The sequence below is a fragment of the Thalassophryne amazonica genome, chromosome 11 (genome assembly GCF_902500255.1).
Source record: "Thalassophryne amazonica chromosome 11, fThaAma1.1, whole genome shotgun sequence".
Classification (NCBI taxonomy): Eukaryota; Metazoa; Chordata; class Actinopteri; order Batrachoidiformes; family Batrachoididae; genus Thalassophryne; species Thalassophryne amazonica.
The window spans coordinates 107,114,540-107,141,692 of record NC_047113.1 but is presented as its reverse complement, the minus strand read 5'-3'; the positions used below and the strand labels follow the sequence as shown (position 1 = coordinate 107,141,692).

The 27,153-nt window shown below is 41.5% G+C and overlaps 1 protein-coding gene across 1 annotated transcript in view; it reads right to left on the bottom strand.

Moving 5' to 3' along the window:
- The window catches only part of igbp1 (immunoglobulin (CD79A) binding protein 1), a 67,315-nt gene extending 41,557 nt beyond the window's left edge, over nt 1-25,758 (bottom strand). The window contains exons 1-2 of the mRNA XM_034180997.1: nt 25,275-25,758; nt 12,970-13,302 (exon numbers count right to left, since the gene is read on the bottom strand). Coding sequence (XP_034036888.1) covers nt 12,970-13,302; nt 25,275-25,736 — 795 coding nt within the window. The 5' untranslated portion in view covers nt 25,737-25,758. The remainder of the gene's footprint in view (nt 1-12,969; nt 13,303-25,274) is intronic.
- Nucleotides 25,759-27,153: the final 1,395 nt, after the last annotated feature.

Genomic DNA, 27,153 nt, shown 5'->3' with positions numbered 1-27,153 from the left:
GCGCTGTAGCTGTTCATGCGCGCACTCTGCAATGTGCGTGGCTGCTTTGCCTGCGTTGCCGCTGGGGGGTATATAAATGGCGCCTATAATGATGTTGCCAAACTCCCTTGGCAGATAGTGAGGTTTCATTGATACACAAAGCAGTTCTATATCTGGGGTGCATACTTTGTCTCTTATTGTATACTGTTTACACCATTTGTCACTCACATGTATACACTCGCCTCCTCCATTCTTCTTGCCGGATGCATCAGAACGGTCACTGCACACCAGGGAAAAACCATCCAGATCCAGCAGAGCGTCAGGGATTCCTTGGTGACACCATGTTTTGGTGAAAACCATCAGGTTAGTTTCCCGATATTCAAAACAGCTCTTTTGGTTCACACGGAGCTCGTCCGTCTTGGGAATCAGTGGCCGCACATTATCCAGAATGATCGATGGCAGCGGTGGCTTGCTGACTCTCCGGCAGAGACGTTCCCGGATGCCTCTTCGCCTCCCTCGCTTCTGCAGCGGCCGTGCACCAATGTGCGTCGTTGGTAGTTAATCCGTTGGTGTAAACTGGCGTGATCGGAGGGAAAGAAGTGCATCTCTGGTGTATACACGTCGTAGTCCTTGTTCCCACTGCGAAGCTGTTTGACAGGTACTGAGGACGAAGAGTTTGCTGATAATCAGCGGCAGCAGAAAAAGGTGCAGGCTAAACGCCATTGTTCGAGACTACCTCCTGTCGGCTTCTGTCAACTGTCAAACTTCAAAGTTCATAAAGTGATCACCAAATGCCTGCTGTCTAAGGTAGCTCAGTCACAGTCTCAAGCACTTTCAGAACAGATTGTTACGGACAACATGAAACACTTACGTTTAAAACAAACAGAAGCAACAGTAACACAAGCCTAGGTCACTACGGAGCAGCGCCTCCATCCATCACATAAGGCAACGCCAAACAAAAAAATTCCACGATCATGTTCGATTTTCAAGAGTCAATAATTCAAAAACCTTTCAAGTTATGACCAATGTTTTACACACATATCACTAGTACCCCAGATATGTGTATTCTACAATATGAAGATTATCCATTAATCCCTTCTTCAGTACAGCTCTTTGAAATTTTGTATTTTTTTGCGAGAATGGACAAACTGCCATTTTTGTAATGCTACAGAATGAAAAATTAGCTCTGTATCCCATTTGGTAAATTTAATACTGTATCTGCAGTGCCCAAAGGGTGTATTCCAAATCTGAGCTTTATATCTGCATTTTAGCTGAGATAATGTCTTCCAAAAAAAAAGCTCAAAATGCGTTCACAAGTGAAAAACAGGATTGTGGGCACACTTATTAACAATAAAATTATATCTAAAAAAAACTACTTGGAATTAAGCAGAAATATTTTGCATGTGTTCATTAGACATATGTAGGTAGGTACTTGTAAAAAAAAAAAAAAATCATGAGAATCTGAGTCGGTGATCTGAAGCTGCTTGTCCTCTTCTTCTTCTGTCAACTTGATTGGTGATTTGCAAATGGACAGGGTTCACTACCACCACCTATTGATTTTTATTTCAACTTCCATTTTGTTTTGCATTCTTTTGCTGCGTTTTTCTGTTTGCTGTTGTTTTGTTAAGTTGTTGTTGTCCATTCAGCTGCTCCCGGTTTTGTGTTCGGGGTCGCCACAGCGGATACAGCCAGCTCTGCATTGGTAATTGGCACAATAATTGGCACAAGTTTTAATGTCATGTCATTCAATGCGCATACTAAACAAATATGTAGGACTGCTTTTTTGCATTTACGCAATATCTCTAAAATCAGAAAGGTCTTGTCTCAGAGTGATGCAGAAAAACTAATTCATGCATTTATTTCCTCTAGGCTTGACTATTGTAATTCATTATTATCAGGTTGTCCTAAAAGTTCCCTGAAAAGCCTTCAGTTAATTCAAAATGCTGCAGCTAGAGTACTGACAGGGACTAGAAGGAGAGAGCATATCTCACCCATATTGGCCTCTCTTCATTGGCTTCCTGTTAATTCCAGAATAGAATTTAAAACTCTTCTTCTTACTTATAAGGTTTTGAATAATCAGGTCCCATCTTATCTTAGGGACCTCGTAGTACCATATCACCCCAATAGAGCGCTTCGCTCTCAGACTGCAGGCTTACTTGTAGTTCCTAGGGTTTGTAAGAGTAGAATGGGAGGCAGAGCCTTCAGCTTTCAGGCTCCTCTCCTGTGGAACCAGCTCCCAATTCAGATCAGGGAGACAGACACCCTCTCTACTTTTAAGATTAGGCTTAAAACTTTCCTTTTTGCTAAAGCTTATAGTTAGGGCTGGATCAGGTGACCCTGAACCATCCCTTAGTTATGCTGCTATAGACTTAGACTGCTGGGGGGTTCCCATGATGCATTATCATTAGTGACTGATCTCTGCTCCCCTCCACAGCATGTCTTTTTCCTGGTTTTCTCCCTCAGCCCCAACCAGTCCCAGCAGAAGACTGCCCCTCCCTGAGCCTGGTTCTGCTGGAGGTTTCTTCCTGTTAAAAGGGAGTTTTTCCTTCCCACTGTCGCCAAGTGCTTGCTCACAGGGGGTCGTTTTGACCGTTGGGGTTTTTATGTAATTATTGCATGGCCTTGCCTTACAATATAAAGCGCCTTGGGGCAACTGTTTGTTGTGATATGGCGCTATATAAATAAAATTGATTGATATATATATATATATATATATATATATATATATATATATATATATATATATATATATATATATATATATATATACACACACGAGGTCTATTAGAAAAGTATCCGACCTTATTATTTTTTTCAAAAACTATATGGATTTGAATCACGTGTGATTGCGTCAGACAAGCTTGAACCGTCATGCGCATGTTTGAGTTTTTTCACGCCTGTCGGTTGCGTCATTCGCCTGTGGGCAGGCTTTGAGTGAGCACTGGTCCACCCCTCCTATCGGAGTTCCTTTGTCTGAGAACGTCCTGAGAGATTGGCGCTTTGCTTGATCAAAATGTTTTCAGAAACTGTAATGCACATCCAAGTGGACACCATTCGAGAAATTCAGATGGTTTTCTGTGAAAATTTAATGGCTGATGAGAGATTAAGGAGTGTTACTATTGCTTTAAGGACAGCCCACGGCGCCGGACGGCATGCCGCGCCCCGAGCCTCCGTCGTCAGCCTGTTTCGAGCTGAAAACGTCCAAATTTAAGCCTCTGTTGACCCAGGACGTCGTGAGAGAACAGAGAAGTTTCAGAAGAGGTCGGGATCAGCAGTTTATCCGGACATTCCACTGTTAAAGGAGATTTTGTAATGAAAGACGTGCGGACGGATTCGCTCGTCAGCATCCAGCCGCTCATGGCGCGGCACCACAGCAAAACACCTCCGTTGGAAGTCTCACAGGACAAATTTGAACATGCCCAGCTTTTAAACAATTTCTCGGATACTCACTCGACTGAAAGCCATCGAGAACCGCCTGAATCTTACGAATGGTTATCAACACGGAGGTGTTTTTCTGTGGCGCCGCGCGATGAGCGGCTGGGTGCCGACGCGCGAATCCGTCCGCACATCTTTCATTACAAAATCTCCTTTAACAGTGGAATGTCTGGATAAACTGCTGATCCCGACCTCTTCTGAAACTTCTCTGCTCTCTCACGACGTCCTGGGTCAACAGAGGCTTAAATTTGGAAGTTCTCAGCTCAAACAGGCTGACGACGGCGGCTCGGGGCACGGCGCGCCGTCCGGCGCCGTGGGCTGTCCTTAAAGTGATAGTAACACTCCTTAATCTCTCATCAGCCGTTAAAATTTTCACCGAAAAGTGTCTGAATTTCTCGAATGGTGTCCACTTGGATGTGCCTTACAGTTTCTGAAAAAATTTTGATTAAGCAAAGCGCTAGTCTCTCAGGAAGTTCTCAGACAAAGGAATTCCAACGGGAGGCGTGGACCAGTGCTCACTCAAAGCCTGCCCACAGGCGAATGACGCAACCGACAGGCGTGAAAAAACTCAAGCATGCGCACGAAGGTTCAAGCTTGTCTGATGTAATCGCACGTGATTCAAATCCGTATAGTTTTTGAAAAAATAAACAGGTCAGTTTCTTTTCTAATAGACCTTGTATATATATGATATATTTAACTGAAATTGCTGATCCAGACAGCCAATGATTTCTAAAGGAAAATGATGGAAATCATCAGGGGGGTCCAAACTTTTACATACAACTGTATGAAAATGTAAACATATGAATAAAGTACAGTTCAAAAAGCATCTGTAAAGATTTAAGGCAGTGACTGTGAACAGAATCCAGTGCTGTTAAGGTGCTAAAGGCAGGAGGAGCGATGGTGGCTTGGTTGTTGTTGTTGGGGGGGGGGGGGGGGGGGGGGGTATTACAATAACTAAGTTGCACTGGTATTATTTTGTAGCCTGTAATTCTCAGATGGATGACTTTATTTCTGTGTTCATATACTAAACATTACTGTAGAAACATGACTTGCTATAATCCTTTTAATTGCTTAAGCCGGGTTCACACAGCAGGATAATTAGGCTGATATCGGACCCGATCTTCCCCTTCCGACAGTCTTAAGGACGCCCAGACAATCGTGATGATGCTAAAGATAATATTATCAGATATTCCTGCCGTGTCTGGTGTGTTCAGAGCACTCAGATCTGCTCAGAAGGACATCAGCGGCGCTCCGATCAATTCTGGGATATTCAACATGTTGGATTGTCTTGGCCCGATATCGCAGGGTGTGTTGTGTCCTCCGACCATTAACGAGCAGCCTGCTGAATCAGAAAGTGACGGATGCACGGAGTGGGAAATAAAATCAAAACAGCTGTTCTGACTTAGCAGAAAGTCCGGTGGTGGTACTGTCTCCACTCCTTTAAAAAAACACCTTTTCTTTTTGTGTCTTTTTTTCCCCTCTGTTTTAAATACTCCACAAAGTATCTCCATCTGTTGACTCTGAAGTCACGTTTAATCTCCAGAGATTTTGCGAGATTTCCTGTCTGACCTGGGAATGTTGGTATGTGAAATCTGCTCGTGTGTAGTGTTGTTACCGTGTGGCTGAACACCACACACTGTACCACCAAACCTGTTAGATCCATGATCTTTTATCTCCACGTGTGTGGTCTCTCAGGTTTTGGAAACCTACAGCTAATTTTAAGATCCTGCCGTGTGAACCAGGCTTAAGTCAAAGTTTGTATAATAATTTGTCAAACTCTGTGTTTTTTATTAGATCAAGTGAATATTGAAGAACTTGGATACTTTTACTGCTGTGCATGTGTTAGGCAGACAGATCAGGGTTCTCCCCAGACAATAGAAAAACAGTACTGTGCCGCTATACTGTCATCCAGTAACGCTATACTGTGGCGTCATCTCGCAATGTTTTAGTGTGACTGACTGGAAAATTCACAAGCAGCTTCAGCTCAATTCAATTCAATTTATTTCATTTTTATAGCACCAAATCACAACAAAGTTGCCTGAAGGCGCTTCACACAAGTAAGGTCTAACCTTACTAACCCCCAGAGCAAGAACACAGGCAACAGTGGTGAGGAAAATCTCCCTCTGAGGATTTGAGGAAGAAACCTCAAGCAGACCAGACTCAAAGGGGTGACCCTCTGCTTGGGCCATGATACAGACATAAATTATAGAACAATTCACAAAACAAATATACAGGAAATGTTACGACAGGACAGGAGGGTTACAGAAACAGACACCACATCATCTCTGGATGGGTGTGGTGTCTGTCAGAAGAAAATTATAGCCCTCAGGCTGGACAGAGTCAACCAGCTCCTCTCTCAACCAAGTCTCAGTAATTGCAATAACGGAAAAATGTTTATTGGATATTTTTAAGCAGTCCTGAATTTTTGAAAAGTTCATGAGAAGACTTCTACTATTAAAATGTATTATGGAGAAAATCCCATTTGTCAAAGAATAATCCTTCAATTGTTCTTCAGTAAAGTATTTACAGTGATGAGTAACATTTTCACGAAAGAAAAAAAAAAAAATCAGGATCAATATTATTTTTGCTATTGTGAAATCCATGAACTATCAGTCAGAGTGTGATAAAAGAAGATGAGAAGTCCATGCAGGTATTAGCACCACAGGCAGGGGTCATCCAGCATTTCTTGCGCCGTCATGGGGCCTGTTCCTGTGACAAGGTCATTTTCAAATGTAGCATGCAGCACCTGCTTCAGGCTTTGATCTCACGATCAGTCCGGCATCTTGCACTTTGGATCCGTCAATCCTGCAATCCTACAGTAGTGTTCAGAATAATAGTAGTGCTATGTGACTAAAAAGATTAATCCAGGTTTTGAGTATATTTCTTATTGTTCCATGGGAAACAAGGTACCAGTAGATTCAGTAGATTCTCACAAATCCAACAAGACCAAGCATTCATGATATGCACACTCTTAAGGCTATGAAATTGGGCTATTAGTAAAAAAAGTAGAAAAGGGGGTGTTCACAATAATAGTAGCATCTGCTGTTGATGCTACAAACTCAAAACTATTATGTTCAAACTGCTTTTTTAACAATCCCGTGAATCACTAAACTAGTATTTAGTTGTATAACCACAGTTTTTCATGATTTCTTCACATCTGCGAGGCATTAATTTTGTTGGTTTGGAACCAAGATTTTGCTGGTTTACTAGTGTGCTTGGGGTCATTGTATTGTTGAAACACCCATTTCAAGGGCATGTCCTCTTCAGCATAAGGCAACATGACCTATTCAAGTATTTTGACATATCCAAACTGATCCATGATACCTGGTATGCGATATATAGGCCCAACACCATAGTAGGAGAAACATGCCCATATCATGATGCTTGCACCACCATGCTTCACTGTCTTCACTGTGAACTGTGGCTTGAATTCAGAGTTTGGGGGTCGTCTCACAAACCGTCTGCGGCCCTTGGACCCAAAAAGAACAATTTTACTCTCATCAGTCCACAAAATATTCCTCCATTTCTCTTTAGGCCAGTTGATGTGTTCTTTGGCAAACTATAACCTCTTCTGCATGCCTTTTATTTAACAGAGGGACTTTGCGGGGGATTCTTGCAAATAAATTAGCTTCACACAGGCGTCTTCAAACTGTCACAGCACTTACAGGTAACTCCAGACTGTCTTTGATCATCCTGGAGCTGATCAATGGGTGAGCCTTTGCCATTCTGGTTATTCTTCTATCCATTTTGATGGTTGTTTTCCGTTGTCTTCCACGCGTTTGTTTTTTTTTTTTGTCCATTTTAAAGCATTGGAGATCATTGTAGATGAACAGCCTATAATTTTTTGCACCTGCGTATAAGTTTTCCCCTCTCCAATCAACTTTTTAATCAAACTACGCTGTTCTTCTGAACAATGTCTTGAACGTCCCATTTTCCTCAGGCTTTCAAAGAGAAAAGCAATCAATCAATCAATTTTATTTATATAGCACCAAATCACAACAAACAGTTGCCCCAAGGCGCTTTATATTGTAAGGCAAAAGCCATACAATAATTACAGAAAAACCCCAATGGTCAAAACGACACCCTGTGAGCAAGCACTTGGCTACAGTGGGAAGGAAAAACTCCCTTTTAACAGGAAGAAACCTCCAGCAGAACCAGGCTGTTATGTGTCGGACGCAGCTCGGAGAACCGACCAGCGTTTGAAGGACCCAGTATGAAATAAGCAGAGCACGGTACAAAGGCTAACTGAATTTAATACATAACAGTGATAATATAATAACAAAAAGGTGCGGCCTGGCGTGGTGCGCTCCCAGCAGCGCTAACGGTCCGGAGCCAGAAGCTGTTTCGGACCCAAGGACCCCGCCGACACCCCCCAGGTGGCCGCAACAACCGAGTCTGTGAAAGAAGGAACCATTATGTGAGTCCACACTCTACACACAGAACACTTAAAGGTGTACAAACAGCAAACACTTCCTGGCTTGATTACTGATCAGCTTCCCAACCTGCAGGCATGGAACATCCAGTTCACAAAACTCCACTGCAGTGGAAGCTGATACATGACTAACAAACAGCTCAATACAATAAGGTGTGAGGGACACCACATTTACTGACTGTATAACTGTTAGTCACAAAATCTAACGTACCTCAGGAAGTGTGCTGACGAGCGTGAAACCTCACCCCCTCCTCTTTCACAGACTGTGCATCAAACCTGGACGTTCTCAGCATCCGCTGCTGATGAGATGGCTCCCGAGACGACGATCTCACCCGTCTGGTCACAAGGTCGGGTCTCTGGCAAATACACACTGTGCACTCCAGTCTTAAATGCCAACATGTTCCAATCCATCCAGATGCACCACAGCTGTGAGTCCTGACGAGTCGCAGGTGATCAGGGTGAGGTCCTGACAGCCTCAGCAACACAGCCACTCAGTCCCAAACGCACGCCACCTGGGAGGAAAACCAAAAGACAGAAACAAACCGGCAGCCAGGCCCCCCCAGCCATATAACACAGGCTCAGGAAGGGGCAGTCTTCTGCTGGGACCGGTTGGGGCTGAGGGAGAGAACCAGGAAAAAGACATGCTGTGGAAGAGAGCAGAGATCAATCACTAATGATTAAATGCAGAGTGGTGCATACAGAGCAAAAAGAGAAAGAAACACTCAGTGCATCATGGGAACCCCCCAGCAGTCTAAGTCTATAGCAGCATAACTAAGGGATGGTTCAGGGTCACCTGATCCAGCCCTAACTATAAGCTTTAGCAAAAATGAAAGTTTTAAGCCTAATCTTAAAAGTAGAGAGGGTGTCTGTCTCCCTGATCTGAATTGAGAGCTGGTTCCACAGGAGGAGCCTGAAAACTGAAGGCTCTGTCTCCCATTCTACTCTTACAAACCCTAGGAACTACAAGTAAGCCTGCAGTCTGAGAGCGAAGTGCTCTATAGGGGTGATATGGTACTATGAGGTCCCTAAGATAAGATGGGACCTGATTATTCAAAACCTTATAAGTAAGAAGAAGAATTTTAAATTCTATTCTAGAATTAACAGGAAGCCAATGAAGAGAGGCCAATATGGGTGAGATATGCTCTCTCCTTCTAGTCCCTGTCAGTACTCTAGCTGCAGCATTTTGAATTAACTGAAGGCTTTTCAGGGAACTTTTAGGACAACCTGATAATAATGAATTACAATAGTCCAGCCTAGAGGAAATAAATGCATGAATTAGTTTTTCAGCATCACTCTGAGACAAGACCTTTCTAATTTTAGAGATATTGCGTAAATGCAAAAAAGCAGTCCTACATATTTGTTTAATATGCGCTTTGAATGACATATCCTGATCAAAAATGACTCCAAGATTTCTCACAGTATTACTAGAGGTCAGGGTAATGCCATCCAGAGTAAGGATCTGGTTAGACACCATGTTTCTAAGATTTGTGGGGCCAAGTACAATAACTTCAGTTTTATCTGAGTTTAAAAGCAGGAAATTAGAGGTCATCCATGTCTTTATGTCTGTAAGACAATCCTGCAGTTTAGCTAATTGGTGTGTGTCCTCTGGCTTCATGGATAGATAAAGCTGGGTATCATCTGCGTAACAATGAAAATTTAAGCAATGCTGTCTAATAATACTGCCTAAGGGAAGCATGTATAAAGTGAATAAAATTGGTCCTAGCACAGAACCTTGTGGAACTCCATAATTAACCTTAGTCTATGAAGAAGATTCCCCATTTACATGAACAAATTGTAATCTATTAGATAAATATGATTCAAACCACCGCAGCGCAGTGCCTTTAATACCTATGGCATGCTCTAATCTCTGTAATAAAATTTTATGGTCAACAGTATCAAAAGCAGCACTGAGGTCTAACAGGATGAGCACAGAGATGAGTCCACTGTCTGCGGCCATAAGAAGATCATTTGTAACCTTCACTAATGCTGTTTCTGTACTATGATGAATTCTAAAACCTGACTGAAACTCTTCAAATAGACCATTCCTCTGCAGATGATCAGTTAGCTGTTTTACAACTACCCTTTCAAGAATTTTTGAGAGAAAAGGAAGGTTGGAGATTGGCCTATAATTAGCTAAGATAGCTGGGTCAAGTGATGGCTTTTTAAGTAATAGTTTAATTACTGCCACCTTAAAAGCCTGTGGTACATAGCCAACTAATAAAGATAGATTGATCATATTTAAGATCGAAGCATTAATTAATGGTAGGGCTTCCTTGAGCAGCATGGTAGGAATGGGGTCTAATAAACATGTTGATGGTTTGGATGAAGTAACTAATGAAAATAACTCAGACAGAACAATCGGAGAGAAAGAGTCTAACCAAATACCAGCATCACTGAAAGCAGCCAAAGATAACGATACGTCTTTGGGATGGTTATGAGTAATTTTTTCTCTAATAGTTAAAATTTTATTAGCAAAGAAAGTCATGAAGTCATTACTAGTTAAAGTTAAAGGAATACTCGGCTCAATAGAGCTCTGACTCTTTGTCAGCCTGGCTACAGTGCTGAAAAGAACCTGGGGTTGTTCTTATTTTCTTCAATTAGTGATGAGTAGTAAGATGTCCTAGCTTTATGGAGGGCTTTTTTATAGAGCAACAGACTCTTTTTCCAGGCTAAGTGAAGATCTTCTAAATTAGTGAGACGCCATTTCCTCTCCAACTTTAAGCTGCGAGTTTGTGAGTTATACCACGGAGTCAGGCACTTCTGATTTAAGGTTCTCTTTTTCAGAGGAGCTACAGCATCCAAAGTTGTCTTTAATGAGGATGTAAAACTACTGACGAGATACTCTATCTCACTTACAGAGTTTAGGTAGCTACTCTGCACTGTGTTGGTATATGGCATTAGAGAACATAAAGAAGGAATCATATCCTTAAACCTAGTTACAGCGCTTTCTGAAAGACTTCTAGTGTAATGAAACTTATTCCCCACTGCTGGGTAGTCCATCAGAGTAAATGTTATTAAGAAATGATCAGACAGAAGGGAGTTTTCAGGGAATACTATTAAGTCTTCAATTTCCATACCATAAGTCAGAACAAGATCTAAGGTATGATTAAAGTGGTGGGTGGACTCATTTACATTTTGAGCAAAGCCAACTGAGTCTAATAATAGATTAAATGCAGTGTTGAGGCTGTCATTCTCAGCATCTGTGTGGATGTTAAAATCGCCCACTATAATTATCTTATCTGAGCTAAGCACTAAGTCAGACAAAAGGTCTGAAAATTCACAGAGAAACTCACAGTAACGACCAGGTGGACGATAGATAACAACAAATAAAACTGGTTTTTGGGACTTCCAATTTGGATGGACAAGACTAAGAGTCAAGCTTTCAAATGAATTAAAGCTCTGTCTGGGTTTTTGATTAATTAATAAGCTGGAATGGAAGATTGCTGCTAATCCTCCGCCTCGGCCCGTGCTACGAGCATTCTGGCAGTCGGGGGAGTTGACTCATTTAAATGAACATATTCATCCTGCTGTAACCAGGTTTCTGTAAGGCAGAATAAATCAATATGTTGATCAATTATTATATCATTTACTAACAGGGACTTAGAAGAGAGAGACCTAATGTTTAATAGACCACATTTAACTGTTTTAGTCTGTGGTGCAGTAGAAGGTGCTATATTATTTTTTTCTTTTTGAATTTTTATGCTTAAATAGATTTTTGCTGGTTCTTGGTGGTCTGGGAGCAGGCACCGTCTCTACAGGGATGGGGTAATGAGGGGATGGCAGGGGGAGAGAAGCTGCAGAGAGGTGTGTAAGACTACAACATGTTCAACAGGTGCTGGCTTCATCCTTAAATAGGGGACACCTGATTCACACCTGTTTGTTCCACAAAACTGATGAACTCACTGACTGAATGTCACACTACTATTATTGTGAACACCCGCTTTTCTACTTTTTTTTACTAATAGCCCAATTTCATAGCCTTCAGAGTGTGCATATCATGAATGCTTGGTCTTGTTGGATTTGTGAGAATCTACTGAATCTACTGGTACCTTCTTTCCCATGTAACAATAAGAAATATACTCAAAACCTGGATTCATCTTTTTAGTCACATAGCACTATACTGAACACTACTGTATCATTGTCATGTTGAGGTGGCAGAGGGCTGTTGTCACCAGCTGGGGAAAGTAACTAAAAAAGTAACTAGTAGTCTAACTTAGTTATTTTTTCAAGGAGTCATCGGTAATCAGTAATTGGATTACTTTTTCAAAGTAACTGTGGCAACACTGGCTGTTGTTTACTGCAGGAGGAGATGAGACATGAATCTGCATTAGAAGCAGTTTATCAGTGTTTCCCAGCAGCTACGATTTCAACCCATGTGGAAAATCTTTTGTGTGTGTGTGTGTGTGTGTGTGTGTGTGCGTGCTGGTGAAGGCTGGAAAGGACTTTGTTGCAAAAACTCCTGTCAAGTTAGTGGAAGCCACTGACCATTTTTACACTGCTCTGCTTAACATTAAAATAAATAAATAAATAAAATTAAAAAACTATTAAAACTGTAAATTTGCAGGTCATGCACACGACTTGTTTTAAAAAATAAAGCACACTGACTCAAAGATTTGGTCACAATTTTGAGCCCTGCATCATTTGTGTTGAGTACTGTTTGCATTTTCTACCAATTAGAATGCAGCTCCATTGAGCCTGAAGAAATCAACAAAATTAAATAAAAAGAAAAAAAAAAGCCCAATGTTTATATTCCAGCATCAGCTCAAATATCAGTAAAAATCCAACACTGTGCATCCCTGACTGTCTTGGTAGTCAAAAAGCCTCATTATTATTACTGTCATATCTTCAAAAGTGGCTCATTGGAATCTACCAACCAGTTGGGCGGAGTTACAATCAGGGTGAACCCCGCCCCCAGCTTTTATGGTTTTGGGATTGCAGATACTTAACGTTGTTGCCATTTGATACCCGCACACCCCTAGAGGGTGATAAGAAGAGAGCGACTGCTGTTTTTTGTTTTTTTAATGAAGACCAACCTGTGACCCCCTGCAGGATTTTCAGCAGCAGAAAATGAATCTAAAGAGCAACTGAAAAAGCTCTTTTCTGAGTTGAGACCAGCGCCTCACCTGTGCAGCAGTCTTGGTCAGAATGAAGTTCTTCATGGGAGCCCGCGCTGGACGGGGAGGCTTCTCATGAGCTTCACGCCCCTGAAAATTCCTCGCCTTCAGTATCAGCACCTCCATGTCGACGCTTTGTATTTCTTCCAAGCATATGCCAACCCATCTGCGTACGCTGAGAACGTAAAACTCTCTGCTGACTTCATCATCTGCCTGGCCACTGTCCACAGCTCGCTGCATCTCAGCCAGCCTGGCTTCCAGCTCCTTCTTCTGACGGTACCGTTCTATTTTGATGTTTCTTTGTGCTGCCATGGCAACTAGATCTGATGAGCCAGGACCAGACTGGAAGAAGAAAGCAAAGCCTTTTAATTGAAAAGAGTAACACGTTCAGGGGCGTCGGACTGGGGGGGTAAAGGGTACTATGTACCCAGGGCCCAGAGCATGGGGGGGGGCAAAAACTCATGTTGTAAAACAATATAATGAAACACAATTCTGCTCTAACAATAATAACGAAAGATCTCTGAGGGCCCCTCCCACCCCTGCACTGTTGTACAATGGTTTAGCTCAGGCGTACAGGCGACGTGCTGCCACACACACACACACACACACACACACACACACACACACACACACACACACACACACACAGGATCTGATAGCATGAGGAGAGGTGAAGTCAAGCTGAAACAACTGCCGGTAATTGATTTAATCAATTAAACTCAATTATTAAAATAGTTGTCAACTAATTTAGTCATCGATTAGTTGCTAAATATCTTTGTTATACCGCAAGTGTTTCATTTCTTCCATGTAATCAACTGTTTCTGCAGCACGGCTTTACTTTGAACCTTGAGCCAATGAAGCAGTGCTTCGGTCTGCTGCTTCGTTGGTTCATTGTTTTATTTCAATTTATCTTAATTTTTCCCCACTAAAATCCTAAAGTGCATACGTCTGTGAGTAATATTTACCTTTTTTTTGTTAAACCGACCTGTTAAGGTCTTCTGAAACAGTTAATAGATGTATTTTATAACTTAAAAACGGGACCGATGCTAATGCGTTAGCATGTCTATGGCATTTTCAATGTTAAAGTTAGCATTAAGCTGTTCACATCTCAGCACGTTTGTGTACATTTGTTTTCTGTATTATATAATTCATGGCTCAGCGTTTGTTGTCATCAAAGAGTCAAATGTATTACAAATTGTAATTTATTTATATATTAATAACAGCAACAATAGTAATAATAACCACAATACAATTTTAGAGAAACAGACACCCCCCAAAAAACAGATAAACAAAAAAACAAAGAACAGATAAAACTAACAATGAACATAAATAAATCAATATAGAAATAAATAAGTGTTTCCTGTGAACACCTAGTGACTCTTAAACCTCCACTTCATCCCTGTTTTATTTAAGTTTAATGACAATTTGTTTCAGTCAAACCACATCTAAAAGCTGTGTTTTTACACAAGAAAAAAGTAAAATGCAGTAAACTGCACATTTGTGTCTTTTTTCATGAAAATATCTTATTAAAGATCACATAATACACTTTAGTCAGCCCTTTAAAATACTTTTGTGGACTCTTGCTGTAATATGTTGTCAGTGGTTGAGACAGTTGCTGTCGGCATCTAAAAATGCTCCTAATCAGGTGAAACCTGGTGGAAATCTCTTTGTGATGTATGTATGTCTAAAATAAAACAAGACACTACTCCAGGTATGTTTCTGACAACAATATGACGTCATAACTTTGTTACAAGCTCAAACGTTGATGTTGCGTGACAAAGGCCTTTTAATAATAACTCAGAGAAATAATGCCAAAACTCACATGTGAGTAAAAAGAAAAGATTAATCTAAAAAACAGTGGACTGATTAATCGATTACTAAAAGAATCTTGAGTTGCAGCCCTTGTGTTTGGGCTGAAATAAAAAAATGTGTTTCCTAAATAAAAAAGCTGATGCTTTGTTTTAATTAAACAGTCGGATTCTCCTGGTCCGCACCAGTTCTAAGTCAGCTGCTAGGTGCCATAGAATTTTTTTTTTTTTTTTTGCATCTCTTTTAAGCTTGAAGCAATGAAGCACTGTTCCGACCCGCTTCGGTTCTTTGATTCGCTGCCTTTCAGAAGTAGCAAATCCGCTGCTGAATTCCTCTCGGAGCCATTAAAATATACCAATTGTGAGTTACTTTTGTGCAGATTACAGTCACTAACTGGGACTTCTGTTTTGTTGGGTGAAAGAACCGTTTTGTTCAAACAGCTTCAAACGGTGCACAGTTCTCTGCCGAGTCTAGATAGAGTTAGAAAGCTAGAGTCCGGCCGGAATTAATAACTTCAAAGTGAATCACCATTTCAATCAAATGACACCTCTTTCCAAATGTTATAATACAAACAATAAACTGCATCAAAAGTTGGAGACGTTCTGCGCTGACAGACAGCAGCCAGCTGGGCTCAGCTCAGATTCTATGGAGAGACATTCATGTCAAAATGTCTAGATGCTTTTGATAAAAACTACACTGTTTTCATGTGTTATTTTGCACTGGAAATTATTATACTTTGGAGATTTTCTTATACTATTTCTGTAACTTTGAAGACATTCTCCCATTTTATTGCACTTTATTATTTATTTAATTTCATTTATTTAATATTGTAATTTATTTATTTTATTTTTACTTTATGACATGGTACTTTTTCGCCTTTGAGTTGCATTCAGAATAAAAAAAAAAAAAAACCTAAAATGAAATAGCAAATACTTGATTTTTTTGGAAATTTAGTTGTTTAGATTACTCAACTAATTAGTCGTTAGAAAATTAGTCATTAGTAGCAGCACTAGTTAGCACTGTTGCCTCACAGCAAGAAGGTCAGAATTGACAGTCTGCATCATCAATAACATTGTTCTCAGTCTCTGAAAGATTCTTTGTCTCTGAAATCTTTTCCTCTGCATCACTATCCCAGTTTAAAATCTGATAAAATTTCTTCAGCTGTAAACCTTCTGGAGCTCATTTATGGTGTGTTTGTCAAAGAGATGACATGAGAACAGTGACAAGGACAAGGGCAAATATTAATCCCTCTCTTTCTTTTCCTGTCCCCTATCTTACCCGGCCATCAGTTCTGGATAGTTTTAAACCTACAACCCCTGGCAAAAATGATGGAATCACCGGCCTCGGAGGATGTTCATTCAGTTGTTTAATTTTGTAGAAAAAAAGCAGATCACAGACATGACACAAAACTAAAGTCATTTCAAATGGCAACTTTCTGGCTTTAAGAAACACTGTAAGAACTCAGGAAAAAAAATTGTGGCAGTCAGTAATGGTTACTTTTTTAGACCAAGCAGAGGGGAAAAAATATGGACTCACTCAATTCTGAGGAATAAATGATGGAATCATGAAAAACAAAACAACGCTCCAACACATCACTAGTATTTTGTTGCACCACCTCTGGCTTTTATAACAGCTTGCAGTCTCTGAGGCATGGACTTAATGAGTGACAAACAGTACTCTTCATCAATCTGGCTCCAACTTTCTCTGATTGCTGTTGCCAGATCAACTTTGCAGGTTGGAGCCTTGTCATGGACCATTTTCTTCAACTTCCACCAAAGATTTTCAATTGGATTAAGATCCGGACTATTTGCAGGCCATGACATTGACCCTATGTGTCTTTTTGCAAGGAATGTTTTCACAGTTTTTGCTCTATGGCAAGATGCATTATCATCTTGAAAAATGATTTCATCATCCCCAAACATCCTTTCAATTGATGGGATAAGAAAAGTGTCCAAAATATCAACATAAACTTGTGCATTTATTGATGATGTAATGACAGCCATCTCCCCAGTGCTTTTACCTGACATGCAGCCCCATATCATCAATGACCATCATCACCTTGCCCAATGCAGATTCGAGATTCATCACTGAATATGACTTTCATCCAGTCATCCACAGTCCATGATTGCTTTTCCTTAGCCCATTGTAACCTTGTTTTTTTTCTGTTTAGGTGTTAATGATGGTTTTCGTTTAGCTTTTCTGTATGTAAATCACATTTCCTTTAGGCGGTTTCTTACAGTTCGGTCACAGACGTTGACTCCAGTTTCCTCCCATTCGTTCCTCATTTGTTTTGTTGTGCATTTTCGATTTTTGAGACATATTGCTTTAAGTTTTCTGTCTTGACGCTTTGATGTCTTCCTTGGTCTACCAGTATGTTTGCCTTTAACAACCTTCCCATGTTGTTTGTATTTGGTCCAGAGTTTAGACACAGCTGACTGTGAACAACCAACATCTTTTGCAACATTGCGTGATGATTTACCCTCTTTTAAGAGTTTGATAATCCTCTCCTTTGTTTCAATTAACATCTCTCATGTTGGAGTCTTGATTCATGTCAGTCCACTTGGTGCAACAGCTCTCCAAGGTGTGATCACTCCTTTTTAGATGCAGACTAACGAGCAGATCTGATTTGATGCAGGTGTTAGTTTTGGGGATGAAAATTTACAGGGTGATTCAATAATTTATTCCTCAGAGTTGAGTGAGTCCATATTTTTTTCCCTCTGCTTGGTCTAAAAAAGTAACCCTTACTGACTGCCACAATCTTTTTTCTTGATTTCTTAGTGTTTCTTAAAGCCAGAAAGTTGCCATTTGAAATGACTTTAGTTTTGTGTCATGTCTGTGATCTGCTTTTTTTCTACAAAATTAAACAACTGAATGAACATCCTCCGAGGCCGGTGATTCCATAATTATTGCCAGGGGTTGTATATCACAGAAAGAGCTCACTGGTCTGGTGGACAGATTGAAACCTTCCTCTTGCCCACTTGATATCGTCCCTACCTCCTTTTTTTAAAAAGGTCTTCCATTCTATTGGCCCGGTTGTCTTATTGATAATAAACAGATCACTGCTTTCCGGTTATGTCCCTCAGTATTTTAAACAGGCAGTTATTCACCCTCTTTTAAAAAAGCCTAATGCTGATCCTTCACTCCTTCAAAATTTTAGACCAATTTCAAAGTTGCCTTTTATTTCCAAAGTTTTAGAGAAAGTGGTGGCCATACAGCTTAATGAGGTTTTAGCTGAACATAATATTCTTGATAAATTCCAGTCTGGGTTCCGTCACTTGCACTCTACAGAAACTGCCCTTCTCAGAGTTTCAAACGATATTTTAATGCGCAGAGATGCAGGTGAATATTCTGTACTTGTCCTTTTGGATCTCTCTGCTGCTTTTGACACGGTGGATCATGGAGTTTTAGTTGAGAGACTAAGGACTTGGGTGGGCATTTCTGGGTCTGCTCTGGACTGGTTTTAATCTTATCTTTCACACAGGACTTTCGCTGTTGCTACTGGTAAATTTATGTCCTCCTCTGCCATGCTATCCTGTGGTGTGCCTCAAGGTTCTGTTCTGGGACCTATATTGTTTGCTCTATATTTGCTCCCACTTGGTCATGTCTTGAGCAGTGTTTAAGATGTCTCCTACCACTGTTATGTGGATGACATCCAGCTGTATATTTCATTCACTCCTCAAACGGTCTCTAGGGTATTTGCTCTTCAGAGCTGTGTTGAGGTTATTGGTGGCTGGATGGCAGCCAAGTATTTGTCTTTAAATATAGCAAAAACTGAGGTTCTTGTTTGTGCCCCTGACGAGTTTGTTCCCACTGTGGTTGGGAATCTTGGTTCTCTGGCCCCTTTTGTTCGCTCAGCAGTGAGGAACTTGGGTGTTACGTTCGATCCCTGTTGGTAAATGATATAATAATTGATCAACGTATTGATTTATTCTGCCTAACAGAAACCTGGTTACAGCAGGATGAATATGTTAGTTTAAATGAGTCAACACCCCCGAGTCACACTAACTGTCAGAATGCTCGTAGCACGGGCCGGGGCGGAGGATTAGCAGCAATCTTCCATTCCAGCTTATTAATTAATCAAAAACCTAGACAGAGCTTTAATTCATTTGAAAGCTTGTCTCTTAGTCTTGTCCATCCAAATTGGAAGTCCCAAAAACCAGTTTTATTTGTTATTATCTATCGTCCACCTGGTCGTTACTGTGAGTTTCTCTGTGAATTTTCAGACCTTTTGTCTGACTTAGTGCTTAGCTCAGATAAGATAATTATAGTGGGCGATTTTAACATCCACACAGATGCTGAGAATGACAGCCTCAACACTGCATTTAATCTATTATTAGACTCTATTGGCTTTGCTCAAAAAGTAAATGAGTCCACCCACCACTTTAATCATATCTTAGATCTTGTTCTGACTTATGGTATGGAAATAGAAGACTTAACAGTATTCCCTGAAAACTCCCTTCTGTCTGATCATTTTTTAATAACATTTACATTTACCCTGATGGACTACCCTGCAGTGGGGAATAAGTTTCATTACACTAGAAGTCTTTCAGAAAGCGCTGTAACTAGGTTTAAGGATATGATTCCTTCTTTATGTTCTCTAATGTCATATACCAACACAGAGCAGAGTAGCTACCTAAACTCTGTAAGGGAGTTAGAGTATCTCGTCAATAGTTTTACATCCTCATTGAAGACAACTTTGGATGCTGTAGCTCCTCTGAAAAAGAGAGCTTTAAATCAGAAGTGCCTGACTCTGTGGTATAACTCACAAACTCGTAGCTTAAAGCAGATAACCCGTAAGTTGGAGAGGAAATGGCGTCTCACTAATTTAGAAGATCTTCACTTAGCCTGGAAAAAGAGTTTGTTGCTCTATAAAAAAGCCCTCCGTAAAGCTAGGACATCTTTCTACTCATCACTAATTGAAGAAAATAAGAACAACCCCAGGTTTCTTTTCAGCACTGTAGCCAGGCTGACAAAGAGTCAGAGCTCTATTGAGCTGAGTATTCCATTAACTTTAACTAGTAATGACTTCATGACTTTCTTTGCTAACAAAATTTTGACTATTAGAGAAAAAATTACTCATAACCATCCCAAAGATGTAACGTTATCTTTGGCTGCTTTCAGTGATGCCGGTATTTGGTTAGACTCTTTCTCTCCGATTGTTCTGTCTGAGTTATTTTCATTAGTTACTTCATCCAAACCATCAACATGTTTATTAGACCCCATTCCTGCCAGGCTGCTCAAGGAAGTCCTACCATTATTTAATGCTTCAATCTTAAATATGATCAATCTATCTTTGTTAGTTGGTTATGTACCACAGGCTTTTAAGGTGGCAGTAATTAAACCATTACTTAAAAAGCCATCACTTGACCCAGCTATCTTAGCTAATTATAGGCCAATCTCCAACATTCCTTTTCTCTCAAAGATTCTTGAGAGGGTAGTTGTAAAACAGCTAACTGATCATCTGCAGAGGAATGGTCTATTTGAAGAGTTTCAGTCAGGTTTTAGAATTCATCATAGTACAGAAATAGCATTAGTGAAGGTTACAAATGATCTTCTTATGGCTTCGGACAGTGGACTCATCTCTGTGCTTGTTCTGTTAGACCTCAGTGCTGCTTTTGATACTGTTGACCATAAAATTTTATTACAGAGATTAGAGCATGTCATAGGTATTAAAGGCACTGCGCTGCGGTGGTTTGAATCATATTTGTCTAATAGATTACAGTTTGTTCATGTAAATGGGGAATCTTCTTCACAGACTAAAGTTAATTATGGAGTTCCACAAGGTTCTGTGCTAGGACCAATTTTATTCACTTTATACATGCTTCCCTTAGGCAGTATTATTAGACGGTATTGCTTAAATTTTCATTGTTACGCAGATGATACCCAGCTTTATCTATCCATGAAGCCAGAGGACACACACCAATTAGCTAAACTGCAGGATTGTCTTACAGACATAAAGACATGGATGACCTCTAATTTCCTGCTTTTAAACTCAGATAAAACTGAAGTTATTGTTCTTGGCCCCACAAATCTTAGAAACATGGTGTCTAACCAGATCCTTACTCTGGATGGCATTACCCTGACCTCTAGTAATACTGTGAGAAATCTTGGAGTCATTTTTGATCAGGATATGTCATTCAAAGCGCATATTAAACAAATATGTAGGACTGCTTTTTGCATTTACGCAATATCTCTAAAATCAGAAAGGTCTTGTCTCAGAGTGATGCTGAAAAACTAATTCATGCATTTATTTCCTCTAGGCTGGACTATTGTAATTCATTATTATCAGGTTGTCCTAAAAGTTCCCTAAAAAGCCTTCAGTTGGTTCAGAATGCTGCAGCTAGAGTACTGACGGGGACTAGCAGGAGAGAGCATATCTCACCCGTGTTGGCCTCTCTTCATTGGCTTCCTGTTAATTCTAGAATAGAATTTAAAATTCTTCTTCTTACTTATAAGGTTTTGAATAATCAGGTCCCATCTTATCTTAGGGACCTCGTAGTACCATATTACCCCATTAGAGCGCTTTGCTCTCAGACTGCAGGCTTACTTGTAGTTCCTAGGGTTTGTAAGAGTAGAATGGGAGGCAGAGCCTTCAGCTTTCAGGCTCCTCTCCTGTGGAACCAGCTCCCAATTCAGATCAGGGAGACAGATACCCTCTCTACTTTTAAGATTAGGCTTAAAACTTTCCTTTTCGCTAAGGCTTATAGTTAGGGCTGGATCAGGTGACCCTGGACCATCCCTTGGTTATGCTGCTTTAGACGTAGACTGTGGGGGGGTTCCCATGATGCACTGTTTCTTTCTCTTTTTGCTCCGTATGCATCACTCTGCATTTAATCATTAGTGATCGATCTCTGCCCCCCTCCACAGCATGTCTTTTTCCTGGTTCTTTCCCTCAGCCCCAACCAGTCTCAGCAGAAGACTGCCCCTCCCTGAGCCTGGTTCTGCTGGAGGTTTCTTCCTGTTAAAAGGGAGTTTTTCCTTCCCACTGTAGCCAAGTGCTTGCTCATAGGGGGTCGTTTTGACCGTTGGGGTTTTTCATAATTATTGTATGGCCTTGCCTTACAATATAAAGCGCCTTGGGGCAACTGTTTGTTGTGATTTGGCACTATATAAAAAAAAAGTTGATTGATTGATTGATTGATCATTCCCTCAATTTTGACGCGTATGTTACCCGCCTGGCACAGTCTTGTTTTTACCATTTGTGTAATATTGCCCGTCTGCGCAGCATTGTGTCTCGGGCGGAGTTGGAGATGATCATTCATGCATTTGTGTCGTCACGTCTGGATTACTGTAACTCACTATTTTTTAGCCTTAGCAAGTCCTCTTTGGACCGCTTACAAACGGTTCAGAATGCGGCTGCAAGGCTGCTGATGAGGTCATCAAAGAGGTCACATATAACCCCAATCCTCTCCTCCTTGCACTGGCTCCCCATCCATTTCTACCTCCAATTTACAATTCTAGTACTGACTTTTAGAGCTCTGCATGGTCAAATGCCATCTTATATCACCGAGCTATTACATCCATATGTGACAAGCAGGTCTCTGAGGTATTTGGACCTGGGCCTATTGGTTGTGCCTAGGCCAAGACTGAAGACCAGGGGAGACTGTGCTTTTGAGGTGGTGCGAATTCCTCCGCACGTCTTTTCATGCCGAAAAAGTGCTGATGTCAAACTCTTCTGCCATTTCTGTGGTAGTCAGACGATGTCCTGGATCAACAAAGCGTTTACTTTGGAAATGAACGGCACATTCCACTGTTACAGGAGTTTTTTGTCATGAAAACACGTGCAGAGGAATTCTCGCGTCAGGATGGAGGTGCAGGGCGCAGAACAAAAAGCAACGCCGTGATGAAGCCTCACAGGACATGTTGTGGCATGTCCAGCTCGTCCACAATTTCTCGGATAGTCACACAACTGAAAAGCCACCGAAAGCCGTCTGAATCTTCCGAATGGTGCAAGAGCTGGGCATGTTAAGGCTTGTCCTGTGAGACCAACACGGAGGTGCTTTCGTCCCGCGCCATGAGCGGCTCCATGGCGAATTTCTCCGCTCCTCTTTCCATTACAAAAACTCCTGTAACAGTGGAATGTGCCGAAAAAGTGCTATGTCCAGCTGTCTTGCCATTTCTCTGGTAGTCAAATGACGTCCCAGATCAACAAAGCGTTCACTTTGGAAATGATCTGGTCGTTTGAGTCTGTCGATCGCCGCTCGGTGTGCGGCGCGCCATCCGCCGCTGTGGGCCGTCTTTAATCCAGTTGTAATTGTCCTTAATCTGTGTGATCCCCATAAGATCTTCACCGAAAGCCATCTGAATTTTCCAAATGGTTTCCACCTGGCTGTCTCACACACTTTCTGAAAAAAATTTGATGAAGCAAAGCGGCAGCCGATCAGCCAATTTCCTGACAATGAAAATCCGACGAGGGGGCTGGACCACTCCTCCAACAAGGCGTGCTCACAGGCGAATGATGCAACCGACAGGTGTGAAAAAACTCACGCATGCGCACGAAGGTTCAAGCTTGGCTGATGCAATCACACATGATTCAAATCAATATGGTTTTTGCAAAAAATAAAAAGGTCCATTACTTTTCTAACAGACCTCATAAAATCTGTTAGGAAATGCTTTTGACAAAAACCTTTCAGACATTATTATTGGCATGAATGTCTTTCCATATCTGAGCTGAGCTCTTGCAGCTCGCAGCGCTCCACGTCAGGTTCATAAAGAATGCAGGTCGTCTCATTTTGGGAGGAAAAAACGTTTCAGTCGATTGTAGTTTATTGTCTGTATTGCAACGTTTGCAAGAGGTGTCATTTTATTTAAAGCGGCGATTTGTTTTGAAGCTATTAATTCCGACTGGACTCTGTCTCAGCAGAGAGCCACGCAGCGTTTGGAGCTGTGCCAATGGAACGGAGGACGATTCTCGTTTGTTGACTGCAACAAGACAAGAGTCCCAGTTAGTGACTTTAATCCACACGAAAGTGACTCATGAAATTTTAATGGCTTTGAGCGGGAATAAGAAGCAGACTTACCGCTTCTGAACAGCAGCGACTCAAAGAGCCACGAGCCATTGAATCGAAGCATTGCTTCATTGATTCACGCTTCAAACTGGAGTCGCGCTGCAGAAACGGTTGATTACAGACCCGTTACACTGTATTGAAAATAAGCATAATGGTCCAAAATTATAGCATAACAGGCTGTAACACAAGTTTGCGCTAGCTAGAACCATGAAATATGTTCAATTTGGGTTTATCTACAACCCCTGGCAATAATTATGGAATCACTGGCCTCGGAGGATGTTCATTCAGTTGTTTAATTTTGTAGAAAAAAAGCAGATCACAGACATGACACAAAACTAAAGTCATTTCAAATGGCAACTTTCTGGCTTTAAGAAACACTGTAAGAAATCAAGAAAAAAAAAATTGTGTCAGTCAGTAACGGTTACTTTTTTAGACCAAGCAGAGGGAAAAAAAATGGAATCACTCAATTCTGAAGAAAAAATTATGGAATCACCCTGTAAATTTTCATCCCCAAAACTAACACCTGCATCAAATCAGATCTGCTCGTTAGTCTGCATCTAAAAAGGAGTGATCACACCTTGGAGAGCTGTTGCACCAAGTGGACTGACATGAATCATGGTTCCAACACGAGAGATGTCAATTGAAACAAAGGAGAGGATTATCAAACTCTTAAAAGAGGGTAAATCATCACGCAATGTTGCAAAAGATGTTGGTTGTTCACAGTCAGCTGTGTCTAAACTCTGGACCAAATACAAACAACATGGGAAGGTTGTTAAAGGCAAACATACTGGTAGACCAAGGAAGACATCAAAGCGTCAAGACAGAAAACTTAAAGCAATATGTCTCAAAAATCGAAAAATGCACAACAAAACAAATGAGGAACGAATGGGAGGAAACTGGAGTCAACGTCTGTGACCGAACTGTAAGAAACCCCCTAAAGGAAATGGGATTTACATACAGAAAAGCTAAACGAAAGCTATCATTAACACATAAACAAGGTTACAATGGGCTAAGGAAAAGCAATCATGGACTGTGGATGACTGGATGAAAGTCATATTCAGTGATGAATCTCGAATCTGCATTGGGCAAGGTGATGATGCTGGAACTTTTGTTTGGTGCCGTTCCAATGAGATTTATAAAGATGACTGCCTGAAGAGAACATGTAAGTTTCCACAGTCATTGATGATATGGGGCTGCATGTCAGGTAAAGGCACTGGGGAGATGGCTGTCATTACATCATCAATAAATGCACAAGTTTACGTTGATATTTTGGACACTTTTCTTATCCCATCAATTGAAAGGATGTTTGGGGATGATGAAATCATTTTTCAAGATTCAAGATCTAAAATTGTATTGTGGCATTATCAGTTATTATTACTATTGTTGCTGTTATTATTATTAATATATAAATAAATTACAATTTGTAATACAGAAAACAAATGTACACAAACGTGCTGAGATGTGAACCTGTCTGTGTGTGTATTCTGAGGTAATTACCTGAAGAACAGAGCTGTTCTGGTCCTCCGGCTCTTCCCCCGCTGACTTCGGCAGCTCGAACTGTGAGATCTTGTAGTCCTGACACCGCTTCAGGAAGTCCATGTAGTAGGTCCTGGCCGTCTGCAGCTTCTCCGAGCGTCCGCTCTGCCCGCTCAGTTTGACGGTCAGAGCTCCGAGCAGAGCCGGCAGCAGCAGGAACTTTAAATCGCTGGTAGCTATTTCTTCCAGGTCTTCGTTCCCGCTGAACAGCTGCAGCTCCTTCACCATTCTGGAAGCTTCTTCCAGCAGATGAATGCCGCGCCTCACCTTCACCTGGACGCTGCTGCAGTCAGCCGCGTCCTGCGTACTCTCCACCTCCTCAAACAGTTTGCAACCACGGTCCAGTAATTCAGCTAATTTCAGAGGGTTTGTGTCCAGAGGCAGCTGCTGAGTAGCATTGCTCTCCTCTCTGTGCTCCGACATGTTTGTTTTTGGTTTTCCTTCTTTTTCTTCTTCTTTAACAAGCGCGACAGATGAAAACCGCGCGCGCCCCCTCACGTTTACTGGATGCGTCGCCATATTATGTGGGAGTTGGCGGCCATATTTCGAGGGACTGGTCCATCCAAACACTCTCACGAGCACCACTAGCTTAGCTTATGACAAGCTAAACGTGGACGCTCTCGTTATGGCCGAACAGCTTTCCACAGTTTCTGGGTATTCTGTGTTAGTACGTGCCCGCGGCCGATGTGCTTGATGAATTCCTACGCAAGAAGTAGTTCCCAGATAATTGTGTTCTTGTGAGATAATGAGTATATCTCATCTAAATCAATTCAAAAATTTACCTGTAATTATAAAGATAAACTGGCGTTTTAAGAGTGGCCATAATAAATATTTAAGAAACGTAAAGTTTATGAGCACTTTCACCTGTTATTGCTCAAGCACATTGTAAACATCGACACGATGGAGTTTGATGCAGAAGAGATCAGAAAGACATGATTGGAATGTTTTGATGACCATTTACAGTTGGAGATGAAAGAGTTGGGTGTTAACTTGGTGTTAAAGTCAGAACAAGAAGCTGCACTGAAAGAGATCAAGCTGTGGGCGTGAGCTATCCCACAATTCCATAATAGCAGAGATGTTGCTCCAGTGAGAGCAGCACTCTGAGCAGGGTGTAATTAGCCTTTTCTTTTTCATTTGCCTTGAATTTCCTTCTACTAGTGTGCAGTGGGCCCCAGACACGGGGTCTAAAGCTGTACCCTTAACATTACTGACTTTGTATCCGAGGGGCTCTCTTCAAGATGGTGATCTTTCCTCTCCTCGAATACTGCCTTTGATCTCCTGCCCCACTTCTCATGTTTGAGTAAGCGAAGCAGTGAGAGATCTTTTTCTTCTCCCCAATGGACCAATTTACAATGATGCAGTTTCACTGGATTCTTTTAGCCCATTGATGGTGTTGTTGTTGGGGTCCAGGATCAGAACTATCTGGTGGATGACACCGCTGATCTGGTGGATGACCCAGCTGATCTGGTGGATGACCCAGCTGATCTGGTGGATGACACCGCTGATCTGGTGGATGACACCGCTGATCTGGTGGATGACCCAGCTGATCTGGTGGATGACCCAGCTGATCTGGTGGATGACACCGCTGATCTGGTGGATGACCCAGCTGATCTGGTGGATGACCCAGCTGATCTGGTGGATGACCCAGCTGATCTGGTGGATGACACCGCTGATCTGGTGGATGACACCACTGATCTGGTGGATGACACCGCTGATCTGGTGGATGACCCAGCTGATCTGGTGGATGACCCAGCTGATCTGGTGGATGACACCGCTGATCTGGTGGATGACACCGCTGATCTGGTGGATGACACCGCTGATCTGGTGGATGACACCGCTG